Source organism: Pseudorasbora parva, chromosome 10, assembly GCF_024679245.1.
Source record: "Pseudorasbora parva isolate DD20220531a chromosome 10, ASM2467924v1, whole genome shotgun sequence".
Classification (NCBI taxonomy): domain Eukaryota; kingdom Metazoa; phylum Chordata; class Actinopteri; order Cypriniformes; family Gobionidae; genus Pseudorasbora; species Pseudorasbora parva.
The window spans coordinates 16693737-16714340 of NC_090181.1; the positions used below are offsets into that span (position 1 = coordinate 16693737).

Here is a 20604-nt window from a genome sequence, read left to right on the forward strand (position 1 = left end):
TAACAAATGAAAGGTTTTCTGAATGTTTTATGTTATTTTTCCTGTGTTCGCAGGCGGACATGCATGGCGTACTCAGTTTTGTTCTCATCCCCAGCGCACAGATCAAACCACCTCCCATTAAAGAGACTGTGGTGAGGCTTTCAGTCAGAACTAAATGAATTGCTGCTTAAATGAAGCCTTGCGAAAATAAAACAAATCAATGATTTAACCCCATATTCACCCAGATGCACGTCAAGGCGCATTTTGACTACGACCCCTCAGATGACCCCTACGTGCCATGCCGAGAGCTCGGCCTGTGCTTTCAGAAGGGAGACATCCTCCACATAATCAGCCAAGATGACCCCAACTGGTGGCAGGCCTACAGAGATGGGGATGAAGACAACCAGCCTCTTGCTGGCCTGGTCCCTGGTACACATATCTCACAAACTATTCTTGGATCCAGATATGTGTTCAACCTAGTTTTTTTACATTGACTTTAATACTTGTATGTCTTTTCTCATGTGATTTGTCCAGGCAAAAGTTTCCAGCAGCAGAGAGAGGCAATGAAGCAAACCATAGAGGAGGATAAGGAACCTGAGAAATCAGGTTAGGATCACAGCCATCATACACACTCCTAAATGCATTTGTGCACAGCTCTTAATTTTTATTAACACACTTATCATCTGTTGTCAGGGAAACTTTGGTGTGCTAAAAAGAACAAGAAGAAGCGAAAGAAGATGCAATACAATGCTAACAAAAATGATGGTGAGTCTCTTGACAAATATTGGAATGAAAGTGTACATGCTGAGGGCTCTCTGGACCCCTGTGAAGCTTCAAATGGAACTTTTTATCGGGGGCTCCTACTTAATTTTGTCTTCAGTAGTCTATCGGATCCTTTTCTTTTTCGACTGTGTAACAACGGTCTGTGTTGACTAATATGCAATCAGTGCAAGCTGCATGTGCAGAGTATGCAGAATCGTGATATGCACGTACAGTACGCGTTTATTGCGGTGATGATACTTTATGCATCCCTTACTATATACTTTGGGCTTAGTGTGTTTCCTCTTACTCTGCAGATTTTGACAATGAGGAGATTCTCACATATGAAGAGATGGCACTATACCACCAGCCAGCCAATCGCAAACGGCCTATCGCTCTAATCGGCCCACCGAACTGTGGGCAAAATGAGCTCAGACAAAGACTCCTCTCCAGTGAGCCAGACAGATTTGCTGGCGCGGTTCCTCGTAAGTGTCTGAAATGTTTTTATTTATTTATTGTTTATCAACCCATTTTACTGTAATGTCCTGAACAAGAAACTCTCTTTGCTATAGACACTACACGAAGCCGTCGTGATATTGAGGTGAGTGGCCGCGACTACCACTTTGTGTCCCGTCAGGCATTTGAGATGGACTCTGCGGCAGGGAAGTTCATAGAGTCCGGAGAGTTTGAAAAGAACCTCTACGGTACCAGCACAGACTCTGTCCGACAAGTCATCAACACAAGCAAAATCTGCCTCCTGTGTGTACACACTCAGGTGAGACGGACCTCTCAGAAAACTTTAGAAACAGTGCAGCAATGCCTGGTGATCTCCTAAAATGCCCTAGCAAAGCGGTGTAAATCCTGCAGAGTTTAGCTACAGCACACCTGCCTGGATGTTTCTAGTAATCTTGAAGACTTTGATTAACTGGCTCAGGTTGTGTTAAATTAGGATTGGAGCTAAACTCTGCAGGAAGATGGCCCTCCGGGAGCACCCTTTACTACCATTTTGGAATTTTTGAAAAGTACCACAAATGCTTCTTTTAGAAATCTTGTTAATCACAATTTTTTTCTCTCTTTTTAGTCTTTAAAGGTGTTACGCAGTTCGGACCTCAAGCCCTACATCATCTTCATCGCGCCTCCATCCCAGGAGCGACTGAGAGCCCTCTTAGCTAAAGACAACAAAAACCCAAAGGTAAAGATCAGCCCTGAAGAATCAACTCTTAGAGGCCATTCGCACGGAATGTGTTATTCTACCATTCTACCATGCTTATTTTCCATTGTTGCTCTATGTAAACATGCACTAGTCAGATGCCTTTGACCATTGTGCTCGCTTCATCTCAAGACCTTGACTGCATTTAAAAGCTGAAAATTGCTGCCTCCATAGGCAGCATTAGACATGTGCCGATTTTCGATAATGCGATTTATCACAATAATGAATATGCACGATATTGTTATCGTGGGCACTTTAAAATATCGTAAATAATTTATTAACAATTAATACTTTTTTTATAATGCACTCAAAAATACTTTGCCCATCAACCGTATAAATGCTCAACACCGCTGTATTCTGCATCAAAGGGACACGTGCTCAGATGTAATATGAGAAGCACATGAACGAGTGAAGGAGACGCGCTGCTGAAGTGCCGCTCAGTGACAGCAGAGGGCGCTGATGAACTGCAGAATGCAGCTATTACCCCGGAAACCCGCAAACAAACAAAACGCCTGTAGTTTTTAAAACAGCCATTCGTTTTTTGTAATCTCAATGTTGTTCATCACAGCACCAAATATTTAATACTTAAAGACTTAATAGGCTATTTATTTTCAAACTTAAACATTTTTATGCTTTAATCTGGACTACAACATGCCCTAATGATTATAACTGTTCTAATTATTTATTGTTCAGTAAAACTTTGAGACATACGACTTCATTAGTTAACATGTTAATTAATTATTATTAAACTGACAATGAAAAATACTTATAAAGAATGAATTATTCTAAGTAATGTTAATTTCTTAGTTACTATTTAAAAACATTAAAATCAAAATCAAAATAACTTTTTTAATGGACCTAAGATAAAACTAACAATGATCAGTATTTCTTAACCAACATTACCAAAAACATTATACTTTCTGTACCAAATATAGCTATTGCTCAATCTTAGTTAATGCATTAAATAATGAGACCTTATTGTAATTTGTAAGCCTACCTGTTGTTCTTTATAGCCTAATTCTTTTGCACTTTAATCTGTTTGAAAATTGTACTTTTACAGCTCTGAAAAAAAATCAAGAGACCACATAACATTGATTTCTCATTGATTTCTCAATGAGGGGTCTCTTTTTTTTTTTTTTTTTTTTCCAGAGCTGTATATATTTTTGGTGCATTATTGTATTTAAACATTCAGTTATTTTTGTTATTACAAAAATAGTTCTTAAAGCTGTTATGCTATGGCAACACTTTTTTTTGCAACTTATTTCAATATCGTGATAATATCGTATATCGTGAACTTCAGCAATTAATCGCAACATGAAAAATTGATATCGGCACATGCCTAGGCAGCATATAGAGAAAGGAAGGTATAGAATGATATTCCGGACAATATTCAAAAGGAATTGCAAATTGTATTTGTATTTGTGTTTTGCAGTTGCATTTGGGTTTTCTTTTTTGTTTATGTAACGTGTCTGCCATATTTAAAATGTAAATGTAAAGTCCATTTGTAGTTGCATTTCTAATATCTTAAGAGTTATGACCCTGCCATTTTGGAATAGCAATAGAAAATCAGCCATTTGCTATTTCACTTCCTCTACATCCTGCCCCAACCCTCACAAAATTCAAATGGAATGGCAACCTCATTTGCACGTGCATTTCTGATGTCTAACACAGTCAACTGTCTTATCAGTCTTTAAGGTGGGGTTTATTGACATAGTCGGAAAGTATGCCCGGATTTTCATTCCATAGGAAGGCAACAAGGCATGTCTGAAACCAATTATCATGTAATACCCTGTCAATTGAGATGCTGTCATCTGATCAATTCATCCATTTGATGACAGTTGACTGAAAAATAAAGATGGTATCAGAGAAATTAGTATTTTAGTAATTAAATATTCATTCCAAAGCTCCCTCTATTTTGTTGTACATAAACTATTACATTGCTTCTGATGTCTGTCCGAAATCAGCTTGTGTGCAAACACTGCCTGCAAAGTCATTGCCTGATATGGCAGTGAAGGAACTTTCGGAGTTATCCCTTGTCTTACGTTTTTAAACACAAATAAAACATTTGTGTGAGACTATCTTTAGACTACATATCCACTCCCATACTCATGGTTTCACACTTTTGTTCTTGTTCTTTTGTTTTAGCCTGAGGAGCTGAGAGACATTATCGAGAAGGCCCGGGAGATGGAGCAGAACTACGGCCACCTGTTTGACGCCGCCATTGTTAACACTGACCTGGACAAGGCCTACCAGGAGCTGCTGCGTCTCATCAATAAACTAGACACTGAACCTCAGTGGGTCCCCTCATCCTGGCTGCGCTGAGATAAACCCCACTCACAGCGACCCCTCCACAGACAGATGTAGATGAAGAGCAGATTCAATCACACACACTCGGGTTTCATAGAGTTGACTGAATACCGCTGTTTTTACACCACAGGATTCGACACTAGATAAAGCAACCACGCCCCCTCAGACCTGGACAGAAGTGTCTGTCTGCACTGCGCTGTCGGCAGGCTGGGAGTTTTTATGTCATAATTTGTTTGATCATGGTGTGTTTTTGAGTCCGTTTAGCCACATTCCAATGAGAGAGTTACCAGCACTTGGTGCAGCAGTAGAATTAGGGCTTCTATACTGCTTTTGATAACTATTTATGATTGTAAATATTCTATATGTATTTTTAAAGAAGTTTTTGGACAAATGTGGAGATGGGTTTGCGCTGTGGGAAATCAACTGTACTAAAAGTCACCGTTTTAAAAGTCCAATGAGATATTCAGGCTCCAGAAAACTTTGGACTTCCTGAGATTATTAGATAGTTGACAATGACATTCATACACTCTCTTCACCCTTAACCTTTAATGTTCGATGTTACAAGAACATCCAGCAGTGAGTTCAGTGCCCATTGTGTCCGAACAACTTTTCCAAGCTTACAAGACACCAAAAGGGATAACGGTTGAAGCAACTGATGCCTTCTATCCCTGTGGCGCTTCCTCTTTGTTCCTATAGCACGCAACACTGTGATTATGACAGAGTTTAATGGTAAACTTCAGGTTTTTTGAGTTTGCAAGGCCACATCTGAACATAACTGCAACATGTAAGCGGCTAAATTTAAGTCTATGATCTCTGTCTCAGTATTCACATGCACTTCCAGCACTCAGAAGTGTAACCAGTATTGTAAACAGTATTTGACAGCAATACAATGAGGTTCATCATCTGAGTGTCAGCACGGCCTAGTCTTAGTCAATGCTTCTGCACAATTTAAAAATGTTTCCTTTGTGATTCGTTTTTGATTGGATTTGAAGGTTTTGTGTTTGTTTTTACCAATTTCAACATGAGCAAAGGGCTTGTGTTTTAACTTGGGATTCTCTACATTGTTAGGGTCTCATGAAACTTGTGAAGAACATGTCCTGGTCATATTTCACCTTTTATCAGAAAGAAAGAAATACAAATAGGCTTCAATTTTTATAAAGATGAATTCAACCATTTTATGTTGTGATATTAACAAAGAAGTATTTTCCCCTCCAAATTCTCAATATTTTATTGTAAAGCCGTTTATTTTCTTCACTGTAATGTGAAATAGGTCATTCAGTATTTGTTGTGCATCCCTTAATTTGTTGCTTATAAAATCATAGAATATTTAGGTTGTATACTATAATGATGTTTTACGGTAATAAGAAAAAACTGCTTAATTTTGGTTAAAGTAATATAATCCAAAAATGGCCTGCGTTTTCTTTATACAAAATTGTTGTTTTGTTTGTTTTTTACATTTGGTTTTGCGGTGTAATCTCACCTGGACATGTTTCATAAGGGTCTCCCATTGGTTTTCCATGACTTGATCAAATGTATGATACATCAGCTCTGTGCTGAGGTGAGATATGTGTGTGTGCTTGTGAATGCTTGATTTGGGGGGGTGTGAGCGCAAATGCTGGAAGTAGAGAACACTTGATGTGTGATATGTGTATGTGAGTATGATTGGTAACTATTTTAAAGGAAGGACTGTCAGTTATTGCAGGCAAGTATTATCTCCATAGCTGATTCAAGCACACACTGGAAGCAGCTTTACTGAGATTTGCTCTGCAAAACTGTTTTTACTGTTTGTTTGTTTTTCCCTTACGATAATCAATGTGTACTTAGAAAACAACCTAAATATTTTTTTAATGTACAGAATAGCTCAGCCACTAGGAAACACACTGTTGAGGTTTTTACTTTTGTGCACTACAGTTTGGTTTGTGTTCTGAGTGTGGATGGAGCCGGTAACCCGCTGTGTCTCATGTGATCTAGTTACATGCCAGTCAGCTGGAAGTAGAATTAATGAATGTAAAAGAAGAATCACCTTTCCTTCTCAACTGTTTTTGTATGAATTATACAAGTGAATTAAAGCCCAGATTAATAGTGTTTGTCTCTTGTTTCTATGGATGTGATGGTAGTTGTATTAGTTCATTAAGATTCAGTGCATACATTTTATTTACATTTTATACGAAAAAACTAAAATGTGTTATGCTTCAAACTGTTCATACTTAGAGGGCAACGGTTTGGAAAGAAAGAAAAAAACCCATTATAAAAAATGGGACCTCAAATTGAATCCTGTTCTGTTTAATATGGATTTTAATTTATTCATTTGTCATCTCATCACAGAAATAAGCCTTGCTGTTATTTTAAATTGTATTAATATTTTAAAACTGCGATGTTTATAAAAATCTGGCCTTGATAAGTATAAGAAACTTCAAAAATCCAAATATGCAATGTGACCATAGTGTGTACCATAGTGTGACAGGTTGTTTACATAGTGGAGTCATTCTATATTTACGGGTACATTTCATGCCCTTAATGTGCTAAATTAATTATTTGGCAAGCTTTAGCTCTAATGATTTTTTTTTTTTTTTTTTTTATGTTAATGAAAATTTACATTTGATTCATTACACTGTAAAAAAAATGTTGGTTTAACTTAAAAAAGTAAGTTACCTGGTTGCCTTAAAATTTTGAGTTTATTGAACTTAAATTTTTTAGTTGATACAATGAAGGAAATGTGTTTAATAAATAGAAACTCAAAATATTGTATCTTAACCACATAAAAAAAATTGATAAATCATGAAAATAGCACTATTTGGCATTTTTCGCTGCGTCATCACAAATGAAACACACAAATATCCAATATGCTTACAAAATCTTTACATAATATTTTAATAAAGGTTGTCGAATCTCAAAAAATGTTCATTGTATTAACTCAAAACTTTAATTTCAATGAACTCAAAATTTTAAGGCAACCAGGTAACTTTTCTAAATAATTTTTTACAGTGTATTTTGTCAACTGTTACGGACAAATGCTGTGTCATAAATCCACAGTTTGCTAAATTTAGTATTATTCACCATCCTACCAAGTTTTCCATCTCAATAAATATCCCTATCTATTTTCTGACGGTTTAGTTCACACTTAAAATATTTATGACATAAAAAAACTGACACAGTTGACAGACCCAGTAACACAGTTGACATGAGTATATAAAAATATATAAGATATAAAAGCAATCATTGCTTGAAGTGAAAAGTTAATGTAAAATTGGTAATTGAGTCCACGGACATGAAATGCACCACTAATAATTATAGCATGATGAGTTTACTGTGAAAATCTCAAAGAACAAAATCATCGATTCTTCCGGTCTGCAAGTGCGCCTCCGAATCGCTGGATGGCGGCACAGAGCATCTTAACAAGCCACGAACAAAACAAAAAAAATACTTCCTTTTCCGCCTGCTTTTCAACATGCTGATGAAATAGATAGCAAAAATCCCGCTGTTCAGTTTCCCTTACTTCTTGTTTTGTTTACATGCACTTGAATTTTCATCATCTAATAAAGAACGTTGACTAAATCCCAGTACACAGCTCCCTGTATATCGGTAAGTAAAAGAGATGATGTTTGTTGTGGCAGAAAGTAGTGTGGTTTGTGCTAAATTGTTGTCATATCAGTTAGTCTATCGGTTATATTTCATAGTTTGCCGTATGTTTAAAATAGTCTTGGGCAGTTGTTATGTCTCCGGTCTTCACACTTTATCAATATATATATTTATCAATATATATATTTTTAAAGTTGTTTAACTAAGAACTTTTATCGCATCATCTGGCTGTGTCTCAAAACCGAGTGAGATTTATACATAGACAGCATTCTCACATTAAACTACACTTTCCTTTCTCCAGGCTCAAGATGCCAGGACTCAGCTGTAGATTCTACCAGCACAGGTTTCCAGAGGTGGAAGATGTGGTGATGGTCAATGTCAGATCAATAGCAGAGATGGGCGCATATGTGAGTCTGCTGGAGTACAACAACATCGAGGGTATGATCCTGCTCAGCGAACTCTCCAGAAGACGAATCCGGTCCATCAACAAACTCATCCGGATCGGACGCAATGAATGTGTGGTTGTCATTCGTGTGGATAAGGAGAAAGGTGGGAACTGTTTGAAATGTAAATTTCGTGCTTTCATCCGTTCTCCATGTATTTACCTAATATCCAATTATATATGATATCCAAATTTCCACAGGCTACATTGATTTATCCAAAAGAAGAGTGTCACCTGAAGAGGCCATTAAATGTGAAGACAAGTTCACAAAATCTAAAACTGTGAGTATGCCTTGAATACACTATGACCAGGTTTAAAAGACTTTTAATATTCAGTAATATTATCGATACTGAATTGAGCTGGATACTGCCACCTGCGTTGTGACTGATTTGACTTTGTTTCATAACTGACTAATTTTGCAATTGTTATTGAAATGGATTGACTTTGAGCTTCATAATAACACTACTTTCTTCTGTAGTACTGCTTATAGCTGAATTTAACTAGTTTCATAATTTATTAGCTTCACACAGTTGTCAAACTGAATTGAAAACCAACACTGAATTGAACTGAAGGATGACTATTGTCTTCTGTAAATTAAATTTTTTAAATATATTTGAAGTTTGCATCATTTATCGTTAATTTCCTGTTTTTTACTATTATGCTGTTTTGGAACAATAAGTGTTGTAGAAAGCGCTACATAATCAAAGCTGACTTACCTTGACCAGCTGATCACTTGAGATTGTTTTCATGTATGCTGTATATATGTTTGTTTTAGGTTTACAGCATATTGAGGCATGTAGCTGAAGTCCTAGAGTATACCAAAGATGAGCAACTCGAGAGTCTGTACCAGCGAACCGCTTGGGTGTTCGACGAGAAGTACAAGCGGCCTGGATACGGTGCCTACGACATCTTTAAGCAGGCTGTCTCGTAAGTATGCATTCATCTATCAGCCATTGACTATGAAATGAACTTGTTTCTGAAGGGATGTTTTTACGTTAGAAAAGTCTGTGTAAAGATGTGGTTTCTCTTTTCTGTGTAGGGACCCATCTATTTTAGATTGTCTGGATTTGACAGAGGAGGAAAGGGCCGTCCTGATCGATAACATCAACAGACGACTCACTCCGCAGGCTGTCAAAATAAGGGCGGACATTGAGGTGGCCTGCTATGGCTATGAGGGCATAGATGCTGTGAAAGAAGCTTTGAAGGCTGGACTGACGTGTTCAACAGAGTGCATGCCAATCAAGGTAAAATCGGATTTATTGTTTATGATGAACAAGTTTATTTTCATATTTTTAGGTTGGTGTGTAACAACTGGCCTGATATTATTTAAAAAGTAGTCTAGAAATCTAGACGCACCCTAGCGGCAGCAAATCTAATTTGCCGTGAGTGTCGTCTAGCAACTCTCCATAGACTTCTCAACTGGAAAAATCTAACTCTGGTCAGGCCAATCACATCGTGTATAGAGTCTGTGGTCGGGCTTAAAATTATGACGGCAGAGTTTGCGAACGTTCCGCGTGCCACTCGTAAACAAAGAAGCTGATGGATGAGCTATTAAAAAAGAAAATCTAGATAAGAAAATTATAAGCAGTTTGGCATACGTTATTGTTTCTTATTACTTCTTTTTTTTATATATATATTATTAGTCATTGAAAGCATGTTTCACCCAATCAGACATACAACCAGCTTGCAGAAATGTGCAAAAAGAAATTTCCAGGAGGAAGTGATATCGGCGAGAATTGTCATGGTCAATAAGTCTTTAAAAAATTCAAATAATTTGACAAATTGTGGAAGGCAACGTTCGTTCAGGTTGTGATGCAACTCAAAATGATATTGTAATGATATTTATTAATTCTTTGATATATTGTTTTTTAAATAACTTAATAATTATTATAATGTATTATATTATTATAGATTATAATTAATTTAAATTCATACTTAGTATTTTGGGAATCTGTTTTATTACACTTACGGCAGGTATATTTTACAAATATTTCTTCTTTTTTTTCTTTTCTTACGTAATTATATTCATTAATTAATAATTCATGAGTTTTGCTCACATCTTTAAGATGTAAGGAAAGATGTACTTTTTACTTGATTTTAGTAATTACATTCAAACCATATTTTTTGCATTTAATAACGCTCCTAGTAATCCAGACCTGCTCATTATTACATTGCTTTTGTTGCAGATCAACTTAATTGCCCCTCCACGTTACGTTATGACCACTACCACACTCGAGCGCACAGAGGGCCTTTCTGTGCTTAATCAAGCCATGGCTGTCATTAAAGAGAAGATCGAAGAGAAGAGAGGCGTCTTCAACATTCAAATGGAGGTGAGTCATGTTTTCCCATTTTTTTGGCAGGGAGGCATTGCTAACTGAAGATGGTTCAGTAAGCTGCTGTAAATCTTATCGTCATGAATGCAGCATTTCACATGTTGTCAATATTCCCGCAGCCAAAAGTCGTAACGGACACGGATGAGACAGAACTGGCTCGGCAGTTAGAGCGGCTGGAGAGAGAGAATGCTGAGGTTGACGGAGATGATGATGCAGAGGAGATGGAGGCCAAGACTGATGACTAGCTTGAAGAAAATCAGTAAACCAGCATTTCCATAATCATTCAGGAGTCTTAAGAGTTACAGTGAGTTGTTTATCATACCACAAGGACTGAAAAGGGCATTGATGGAAAGCACTGCTTCCATGATAACAAGCAGATTAAAGGTGAATTTAATAGTAGCAGGAAGTGAATTACGTTTATGGACATTTACTTATCTTATGAGTTGTGGCAGGAATTCCTTCCATGAACACTAGAGTTTTGCTTTGGGTGTATTAATGTAGATACTATTTCAACATTGTGGTTGTTTTAAGTGACCTTTCTGTCTCCAGCCTTATTCAAGAAAGATGCCGTTTGTGGTTGAGAGCCTCTGTAATTCTTGACAAAATAGACAGCCAATAAGTTTACTGGTCTTTATCAGAGCCCTCTGTTGTGGATTCAGAACTAATAAAAACAAGCATCCCCCCCCAAAAAGCATCTGTCATATAAGTTTGTCCTTTGTTGTTTTGTGCTGGCTTCATCTTATAGAAGCCTACTCCTCACTAAATTTAGTGAGTTTAGATGAATATTTAAAAGTATTTTTTTTAAGGTAGCTTTTTTTGTTCGCAATATATCGTCAATACTTCCCCAAGAAACCTGTCTTGCCATTATTCACTATGGTAAACCTATAATAAGTGTTTCTAATTCAAAACTGGTGGGATGGTTTCCGTGGGAAATTGTGTATGTTACTTGCCTGTGCGTGTCGTCATATCCAAAAAAATTGCTCATACTTTGACAGAAGTCGTAATAAAACGAGAATCAAGACTGGCTTTTTTTCCCCTGAGATGGCGAGAACTGATGGATTTTTATGTGATGCGGAGATAACATTTTTATTAATCAACAGGTGAGTAATGTATTTTATTGAACACATACATTTTTGCTCTCTAAAATATTTAGAGAGCAACAATTGTAAAACATCTATTTTGAGATATTATGGGTTGTTGAAGGCTGTACAACAAACCCATAATATGAGTTACAGTAACCTCTTCTAGTCAGCTTGATTTCTAGGCTAATCTAAACTAGTTGTATATTTTAAACATATCCTGCAGGGCAGATCATCCGCAGTCACGCAGAGCCGAAGCACAGCCAATACTTCTGTACACTGAATACGTTTTTCTTTCTTTCTTTGTCTTTTTTTTTTTTTAAACCAAAAATTACATGGTATAGCTTGAAAGGAGCCAGTTACATTGATGTATGGTAAAAGGTATCTGTTTTCCAAGGGAACATACAGTAATGGACAATTTCTAAATTCTAAAGTTATACATTTTCTATCAAATGGTGAAACATCGTGGATAGGGCATCGTTTTTATAATGATCTAGCGTTCATATTAACGCTATAAAAAGCAGATTGCACTCATATTTCCTCTACACTCAAATTGTGTGTTATATGGTTATACATTATATGGACCCGTTTGCAACGCTATCACGGTGGTTTGTTTAATGTCGCACTGCAGAGAAAAGTGGCAAGTTTAAACAAAAGCTAGGCTACAACTGTGATGTTGAGCGAGGGTCTTCGCAGTAAATGATAGGCTCAGAATATTTTACTGGTATAACAATTTCATCCTTTACCACTCACTGCTCCAGCCGACAGATGACGCTGCTGTATCACACTTCAGTCTAGGCCCGTATTTTTTTTACAGTCTATGGAAACAAGAGGTCTTTCATTCTGTTTTTATTAAACAGACATTTTTGCTTTTGTCTATGTGTGGATGTCGTCAGACAAGGTGCCACCATCAAACGTTTTTAAAGGAAGAGGGCTGCACGTGTTGATGATCTCGTTTGTATTTCATAAACTCAGGTAACGTTAAGCCGACTGTTTTAGTTTTTATAAGTTATACACATTTGAGCATTTAAGGCAAAAAATGCAGATCTACGTAGTTGTAGTCTTATGTTAATGGAAATATAAAGCTGGTTAGTACCCTTTGCCATAATTACAAACTCGAAAGTCCCGGACTACTGTTATGTCTGGCTAAATGAGACAAGCTGCTCTATCTTTTTTTGTGCTGATGTGCTCACATGAGAATACTTAAAGTAACTTGCACTCACTCCGCTACAATTCAGAGCTCTAAATGTTTATGATTGTCAGTAATTTAATGTGCTTCTTTTCGTATACAAAAGTGTGCTGTATTTCAGCTGCTTGTGTGGGAACGTGTACAGTGTTTTTTATTTTGTTGTACTTTTGCAGTTTTTTAATAATTTTAATTAGATACGCATTTTAATGTAGAATTTTGTATTTTATTTACATTTAAGTATAAAGGAAATGCAACGGTTTTTAAGATCACAAGGAACCTAATTCAGTCAAATGTATCCAAACTTTTATTGATTCTGCATATTTTATCAGATGTTAGGGTTCATAAGGAATCTGAACTGGACTGATGATTGTGATTCATAGTGAACATTTGACTGTTTTCATCTGGCTAAGTAAGGGATAATGTACACCCAGCGGAGGGGTCTTGCATCACTTTGAACTGAAGGGGTTTATTCTGCATAACAACCGGCTGGGTGTACATTATCCTGCTTATTACACGGCTACTAATCTCAAATAAATTAGACACAAAATAGTCTTGAGATTAAATATTTTATTAGCTCTTACGCAAAGCTTCCGCGAAGAAAAACAGTTCCAAACTGCTTTAAGCCTTTATCGATTGCTGCTAAATGTTGAAAATGAATGCTGAAAGGATTAGTTCACCCAAAAATGAAACCAAACCTATGATTTACTCACCCTCAATTAATTTTAGGTGTATATGACATTCTTCTTTCAGACAAATACAATTGGAGTTATATTTAAAAAAAAGTCCAGGCTAACGTTAATCCCAGCAGTAGTTGTAGCTGTTTTTGAATACCATAAAAAATGCAGCTGTCCATCAAATAACATGCTCTGATGGGTTAATAGAGTCTTCTGATTCGAATCGATGCGTTTGTGTAAGAAAAATATCCATATTTAAAACTTTATAAAGGAAACCCGCCTTGAAGTCTTCCATTGTAGCCATGGCTGTTTAAGTATTTAACAGCCAAAAGATGGCCCCAGCGTTAAGCATAGAAGTAGTACCGGTCAAGCGGTTGTTATCTGGAAATAACATACCGCTGGAATGCGCGATTGACCAATCAGAATCAAGTATTTCACAGAGCCGTGTAATAATAGAGGAATAACACCTATGAATTTCTATCATCTATGGCAGGTGTGGGGGACATTGATCATGAAGGACCACTCTCTTGCAGAGTTTACAGTGCCTTACAAAAGTATTCGGCCCCCTTGAACTTTACGACCTTTTGCAACATTTCAGGCTTTATAAAACTGTAATTTTTTGTGAAGAATCAACAGCAAGTGGGGTGTGGGGACAGCAAGAATCAACAGCAAGTGGGGTGTGGGGACAGCAAGAATCAACAGCAAGTGGGGTGTGGGGACAGCAAGAATCAACAGCAAGTGGGATCAACATCACAATCATGATGTGGAAAGAAATTTATTGGATATTTCAAACTTTTTTAACAAATCAAAAACTGAAAAATTGGGCGTGCAAAATTATTTGGCCCCTTTACTTTCAGTGCAGCAAACTCTCTCCAAAAGTTCAGTGAGGATCTCTCAATGAACCAATAGTGACCGGAAAGGCTAATGATGATAAATAGAATCCACCTGTGTGTAATCAAGTCTCCTTATAAATGCACCTGCACTGTGATAGTCTCAGAGGTCCGTTTAAAGTGCAGAGAGCATCATGAAGAACAAGGAACACTCCAGGCAGGTCCAAGATACTGTTGTGGAGAAGTTTAAAGCCGGATTTGGATACAAAAAGATTTCCCAAGCTTTTAACATCCCAAGGAGCACTATGCAAGTGTAATATTAAAATTGAAGGAGTATCAGACCACTGCAAATCTACCAAGACCTGGCCGTCCCTCTAAACTTTCAGCTCATACAAGGAGAAGACTGATCAGAGATGTAGCCAAGAGGCCCATGATCACTCTGGATGAACTGCAGAGATCTACAGCTGAGGTGGGAGACTCTGTCCATGGGACAACAATCAGTCGTATACTGCACAAATCTGGCCTTTATGGAAGAGTGACAAGAAGAAAGCCATTTCTTAAAGATATCCATAAAAAGTGTCGTTCAGCGTTTGCCACAAGCCACCTGGGACACACACCAAACATGTGGAAGAAGGTGCTCTGGTCAGATGAAACCAAAATTGAAATTTTTTGCAACAATGCAATACGTTATGTTTGGCGTAAAAGCAACACAGCTTATCACCCTGAACACACCATCCCCACTGTCAAACATGGTGGTGGCAGCATCATGGTTTGGGCCTGCTTTTCTTTTTTTTCAGCAGGGACAGGAAAGATGGTTAAAATTGATGGGAAGATGGATGGAGCCAAATACAGGACCATTCTGGAAGAAAACCTAATGGAGTCTGCAAAAGACCTGAGACTGGGACGGAGATTTGTCTTCCAACAAGACAATGATCCAAAACATAAAGCAAAATCTACAATGGAATGGTTCAAAAATAAACATATCCAGGTCTTAGAATGGCCAAGTCAAAGTCCAGTCCTGAATCAAATCGAGAATCTGTGGAAAGAACTGAAAACTGCTGTTCACAAACGCTCTCCATCCAACCTCACTGAGCTCAAGCTGTTCTGCAAGGAGGAATGGGAAAAAATTTCAGTCTCTCGATGTGCAAAACTGATAGAGACATACCCCAAGAGACTTACAGCTGTAATCGCAGCAAAAGGTGGTGCTACAAAGTATTAAGTTAAGGGGACAGAATAATTTTGCACGCCCCATTTTTCAGTTTTTGATTTGTTGAAATATCCAATACATTTCGTTTCACTTCATGATTGTGTCCCACTTGTTGATTCTTCACAAAAAAATTAGTTTCATATCATTATGTTTGAAGCCTGAAATGTGGCAAAAGGTCGCAAAGTTCAAGGGGGCCAAATACTTTCGCAAAGCACTTTAGCTCCAACCCTTAAAAAAAAAAACACTCACCAGCCTGTAACATTGGCAGCACCTGAAACCTGGAAAATGCTGCCTTCACACATATCAAGGCACGTCTGAATCTGAAGCATATTATGTATCTGAAGCATATTATGTATCCTTCGCTGCCTTCGATATCCCACAATCCTGTGCGTTCCATTCACCGACAGTTGAGCTGGAAAGAAAGATGGCGTCCCATAGTTGTGGTAAATAAGAGGTTTCTTGAGCATCAAATCAGCACATCCACATGTTTCCTGAACAATCATGTGACAGTGGAGACTGGAGTTGAAAATTCAGCTTTGCCATTGCAGGAATAAATAAATGATTCTTGATATTTAAATGAAAAACATTTTAAAATGTTACCATATTTCACATTATTTCATATTACTGTATTTTTAATCAAATAAATGCAAGTCTTGGTTAGCATAAGAAACTTCTTTCATTTGAACAGAGCCTTTTACCTAAAATAACCCTTTTAGGCTAAAGTCTTACATTAAAGATTAGCTTTATTTGGAGGCCGAACTTTCTACCCAAAGTTCTCATACACTTTAATTCCAAAATATGCAATCACTGAAATCGTCACATTTAATTTGTAAAAAGGAAAATGGGGCTGTTTAGCGAAGTCTGTTTGAAATAAACTTGAGAGATTGTTCCAAACTCTTAATTTTGAAACTCAACATGCGTCGCACCTGTTCATTTAATTGTAAGAAATCAATCTCTTGTTGCAAAATTGAGTTAGCTCTCCATCACTGCACACTCAGTCAGGTTAACATGATTAACTGCTAATGAGGGGTTATTTCTGTCACTGCTGCGTCAAAGGCTGCATAAAGTGTGTGTGTATGTGTGTGAGAGAGAGAGAGAGAGAGAGAGAGAGAGAGAGAGAGAGAGAGAGAGAGAGAGAGAGAGAGAGAGAGAGAGAGAGCACCTGTAATTAAGAGCCATGTGTTTATAATCTTGGAAAAATAATCCCTTCATTATCACCTTTAATATTTATTAGCCATTGGTTTTTATGTAATTAAATATATATATTTGTAATAAATATTTTTTTGTTATTTTTTTATTATTGTTTTTATTATCTTTTGAGATGGATTAGAAAAGCATAAAGCATAAATATGTCACTTAACACACTAAGTAATGGTCCATGTTTATGGGATGTTTGCATTGCACAAGTCTACCAAGTGAGGGAACCAAAGTATCAATAACCAGGGGAAACCATGGGATTTGCTTAACCTGTTTGTACTGTTATTTCCTCTACACCTGGAACTCAACAAAACAATGTATACGCACGTAACAGATCTAAATGGCACAAATCAACACACTCGCTGAGATAAAAGTTTTAATGAGAAGCTCCAAGATGTTCTTGACGTGTCTTTAAGCAGATTCAGAAGGCTTTTTGGCTGCAAAATGATAAGCTAAAAAAGTTCTTAATATGAAACAAGTTTGGCATGCTTGTGTTTGACTATCATACTGTCAAAAAATAAATACAAATGAATTAAGTAAAAAAAAAAAGATAGATTTTATCCTTTCATATCAGGAGATTTTAAAGAAAAATCTATAATGACAAATCTTCATTATATTTCAGTTCTTTAAAATTTATATTTGTACTGTAGTAGGCCTATTTTATTTATATTCAATCGTAATATTTGACATTGCAAATAAACAACAAAATAATTTAAATCCATAATAAATTTTTGTTATGTTTTTGACATGGCTTTCAAAGGGATAGTTCACCCCAAAATGAAAAGTGTCATCATTTAGTCACCCTCGTGTTGTTCCTCATGAGTTTTTTCTTCTTCTGTCAAACACAAAATAATATATTTTGATAAATGTTGCTAATCAAACAGATGACAATAGCCGCTGACTTAGTATATACTACGGAATTCAATGGCTACCGTCAGCTGACCGGTTACAGACGTTCTTCAAAATATCATCTTGAGGGTGAGAAAATGACAGTTATATTTCTGTTTGTCACAAGAGCCTTTGTGATACTTCATGCAGTTTTAATATGCCACTGGATGATATAGGTTCAAAGGAGAGCTATGCTATTTTTCCAAGGTATTTATTTACAGAAAAACAATATGTTGGAGATTTTATTCATAGTTGCCCTTCATTGTGAAAAAACACAGACCTGCATGATGTGTGTTGGGGAAAAAATAAATCAAGATCCTTGTCACAAAATAAAAATTGCTTGCTTAAATCATGGCCCTGTTATACTAATTTGCTGTTGGCTGCTACACAACCACTTTTGTGAATGTGTTGTACATGACTAATAAGTTCAGTAAGCCTTTGACTTGTTCGTTCATACCTGTGCATAGATCGCTGTGAGTTTGTCTATGACTGGATTGATTAGATGAGGGCATGTTGCTGCTGGGTTGTCTCCACAGGGGAGTAAGGTTAATTAGGAGAAGATGATGAGGTTGATGATGAATTGAGGTCTATAGTGCAGTGTAGACGCGTTCAGGCCTACAGATGACACAACACATTCCCCTGACCTGCCCCGTCAGCCTTCAGCTTACGCAAGCAAATGTGCTGCCAGCACTAATGCTGTTGGCCCGATGCAACGCCGTTAAACCACGATCCAGGTTTGAGTCGTTGTCCTCATGTTGCTTATAGTCGAGCGTTCCAAATGTAGCTTTCACTCACTTGTTTGTACAACTCTGCCAACACATCAAGCCCTCTTGTATGTTATCTACAACAGCTGCAGCTAGATCATTTTCATTATGAAGAGGAACTGTCACGTTTGTCAGTAGTAAAGGTCTGCTTCCAGGACTCCGGTGCTCTGCACGGCTGATGCCTGGAGTGCTTCACCTGAGTTTATGAGCTTTCTCAGCTGCGCTCATGACATTTCTATTGGACTCATAGGTGTTTTGGTGTATTCATATAAATCAATGGACACACCTTGGGACAATAGGTGAGCAATTTATTGCATATGCTAGAGCTGGATCTTTTTTGAGCTCATCTTTATTTTCGAGCCTTCACATTTCAAACGTTACGGACCAAATCCTACCTTAGCCACTATTGCCATTCCACCCTTTTCAAGCTTTGCCAGCTGAACAAGCTTAACATCTTGCTTAGCCATGCTGAAACACCAGCTTAAACCTGTTAAGGGGGTTTAAAGGGGGCATAGCACACACTGTCTCTGCCAATCTCATGTCAATCTTGAGTACCTATAGAGTAGGATTGCATTGCATTCATATGTCCGAAGAGTCTTAAGTTTGATCATATTTATAGAAGACAGATACGCTGTACCGTTTCTTTCAAAAAAAAAAAAAAAAAAAAGACAGCGCCAGCAGTTTCCCGGTAACTTGAATTTTGTCTTTGACAGTCTAGTTTTGCTTGATGTGCGCACGCTCATCTGGGAGAAGTGCCCATACAAGGAATTCTGCCCTTTATTACTTCATAAAGGGCCATTCTAATAAAAGCTCTCCAAAACTTGTTTGAATCAAGGGGGTGATCTAGCACTCGGAAAGCGTTCCACCCATAGGGGCGGCCATTGCTAACCAAGCCATCACCTGCTGTTAGCATCCCATTGACTCCCATTCATTTTTGAGTCACTTTGACAGTGAATAAATTTACATCTGAGGCGTTTAAAGACTCCATTTGTCCATTGTTTATTTATAAAGAAACACGACAATGCATAAAAGGCTCCGTTACCTTGTATCTTACACTATCGCCCAGTAGAAGCTGTTTTTGTAAAAATAGGCTAACGATTGCGTCATAACCAACTGTCGCACAGTTGAGAAATTACTGTATAGACAGGAGGAGAAGCTCAGAAGCAATCTTTTACTGTCTATGAGTCAGTCGGGGGGACGTGGAGACATAAAGTCCGATAAAGTCAAGGGGGAAGAATAGGGAGAAGCCCATAGTGAGCCAAAAGCAACGGGACAAAACATTTAAACAACGTGATTCAGATCTACAACTGTCCGACAGGTTGCTTACGTCACATCTACGTCGTCAAGCTCAGTCTGAGTCTGCGCAGTTCGCTCAGCCATCAGGAAGTGAGTGCTTCTAATTGACTTCATATTCCGTCGTTGAAGTCTATGGGATCGTGTGTCCATTTCTGTTTCTGTCTATGGTTCGAATGCTGAAGGAGTGTATTTGAATTGGCACAGAAATACGGAAATGTATATATATCCAACTATTTATTTATTTATTTATTTATTTATTTTTGGCTATGTTTAGACTCTTTAACAGTGTAAATAAGTCTAGAAAAGGTACCCAGAGAGAATATAACAGTTTTTTTCTTCCTTTTTATTTTAAACAAATCTTTTGAAGTTCATGTTGTAAATATGTGTCATCCTTCATTCCTACATGTAAGAATTGCTTCAAGGTCAATTAATGGGATTTGTTTAATATAATTTATGTATTGATTCAGGTCATTGTAGTGAGTTAGTGACTAAAGGGTTCATAATGAATGTGTCATGAACATTAGGAACAGTTCTGTTCACTAACACTAATGTTGTATCTTCACTGTAAACCCTAATGTTGTCTTTACTTAAACAAATCAAGTAATCTTGACTAAATATTACTAGTTTAGTCCAAAAACTCAAAAATATAAATTAGTATAACTTATTAACCAACAAAATACATAAACTTAAAGGGTTACTTCAGCGATTAGCATATGGCTTTTTATCAGTAGAAACCCTGGAGTATATTCAAATTATTGTGCTTTCCCCTCTCATATCTCCCTGAGACGAGAGATTTATGCATTTTATTTCTGGAAAAATTCCTCCTATGATGCAAAATGACGATTTTTGCATCATAGGAGGAATGTTTGCC

General features: G+C 37.2%; 2 protein-coding genes and 1 long non-coding RNA gene across 4 annotated transcripts in view; all 3 read left to right on the top strand.

The window, feature by feature from the left end:
• The window catches only part of pals1a (protein associated with LIN7 1, MAGUK p55 family member a), a 42088-nt gene extending 35748 nt beyond the window's left edge, over window positions 1-6340 (top strand). Inside the window, exons 8-15 of the mRNA XM_067455347.1 lie at window positions 54-131; window positions 225-408; window positions 514-585; window positions 673-744; window positions 1056-1223; window positions 1311-1513; window positions 1820-1930; window positions 4094-6340. Coding sequence (XP_067311448.1) covers window positions 54-131; window positions 225-408; window positions 514-585; window positions 673-744; window positions 1056-1223; window positions 1311-1513; window positions 1820-1930; window positions 4094-4270 — 1065 coding nt within the window. The 3' untranslated portion in view covers window positions 4271-6340. The remainder of the gene's footprint in view (window positions 1-53; window positions 132-224; window positions 409-513; window positions 586-672; window positions 745-1055; window positions 1224-1310; window positions 1514-1819; window positions 1931-4093) is intronic.
• A 1339-nt stretch (window positions 6341-7679) lies between these two features.
• Window positions 7680-11294, top strand: eif2s1a (eukaryotic translation initiation factor 2, subunit 1 alpha a). The gene is made up of 7 exons (XM_067454570.1): window positions 7680-7837; window positions 8136-8383; window positions 8478-8557; window positions 9052-9203; window positions 9316-9520; window positions 10463-10606; window positions 10729-11294. Exons 2-7 carry the CDS (start codon window positions 8143-8145, stop codon window positions 10852-10854), a joined length of 948 nt encoding a protein of 315 aa, XP_067310671.1. The 5' UTR covers window positions 7680-7837; window positions 8136-8142; the 3' UTR covers window positions 10855-11294.
• A 1256-nt stretch (window positions 11295-12550) lies between these two features.
• LOC137090617 (uncharacterized) overlaps window positions 12551-20604 on the top strand; it is a 32434-nt gene continuing 24380 nt past the window's right edge. The window contains exon 1 of one of the 2 annotated variants that reach the window (XR_010907920.1): window positions 12551-12663. This is a non-coding gene — a long non-coding RNA (uncharacterized lncRNA). The remainder of the gene's footprint in view (window positions 12664-20604) is intronic. The other variant, XR_010907921.1, reaches the window with a different exon arrangement.

What these genes read in the sequence shown, in the direction of transcription:
- eif2s1a (XM_067454570.1), top strand. Translation starts at nt 8,143, where the DNA reads ATGCCAGGACTCAGCTGTAGATTCTACCAGCACAGGTTTCCAGAGGTG. An exon ending in CAGAGTGCATGCCAATCAAG is followed by an intron (nt 9,521 to 10,462) that starts GTAAAATCGGAT and finishes CTTTTGTTGCAG; the next exon opens with ATCAACTTAATTGCCCCTCC. An exon ending in TCTTCAACATTCAAATGGAG is followed by an intron (nt 10,607 to 10,728) that starts GTGAGTCATGTT and finishes ATATTCCCGCAG; the next exon opens with CCAAAAGTCGTAACGGACAC.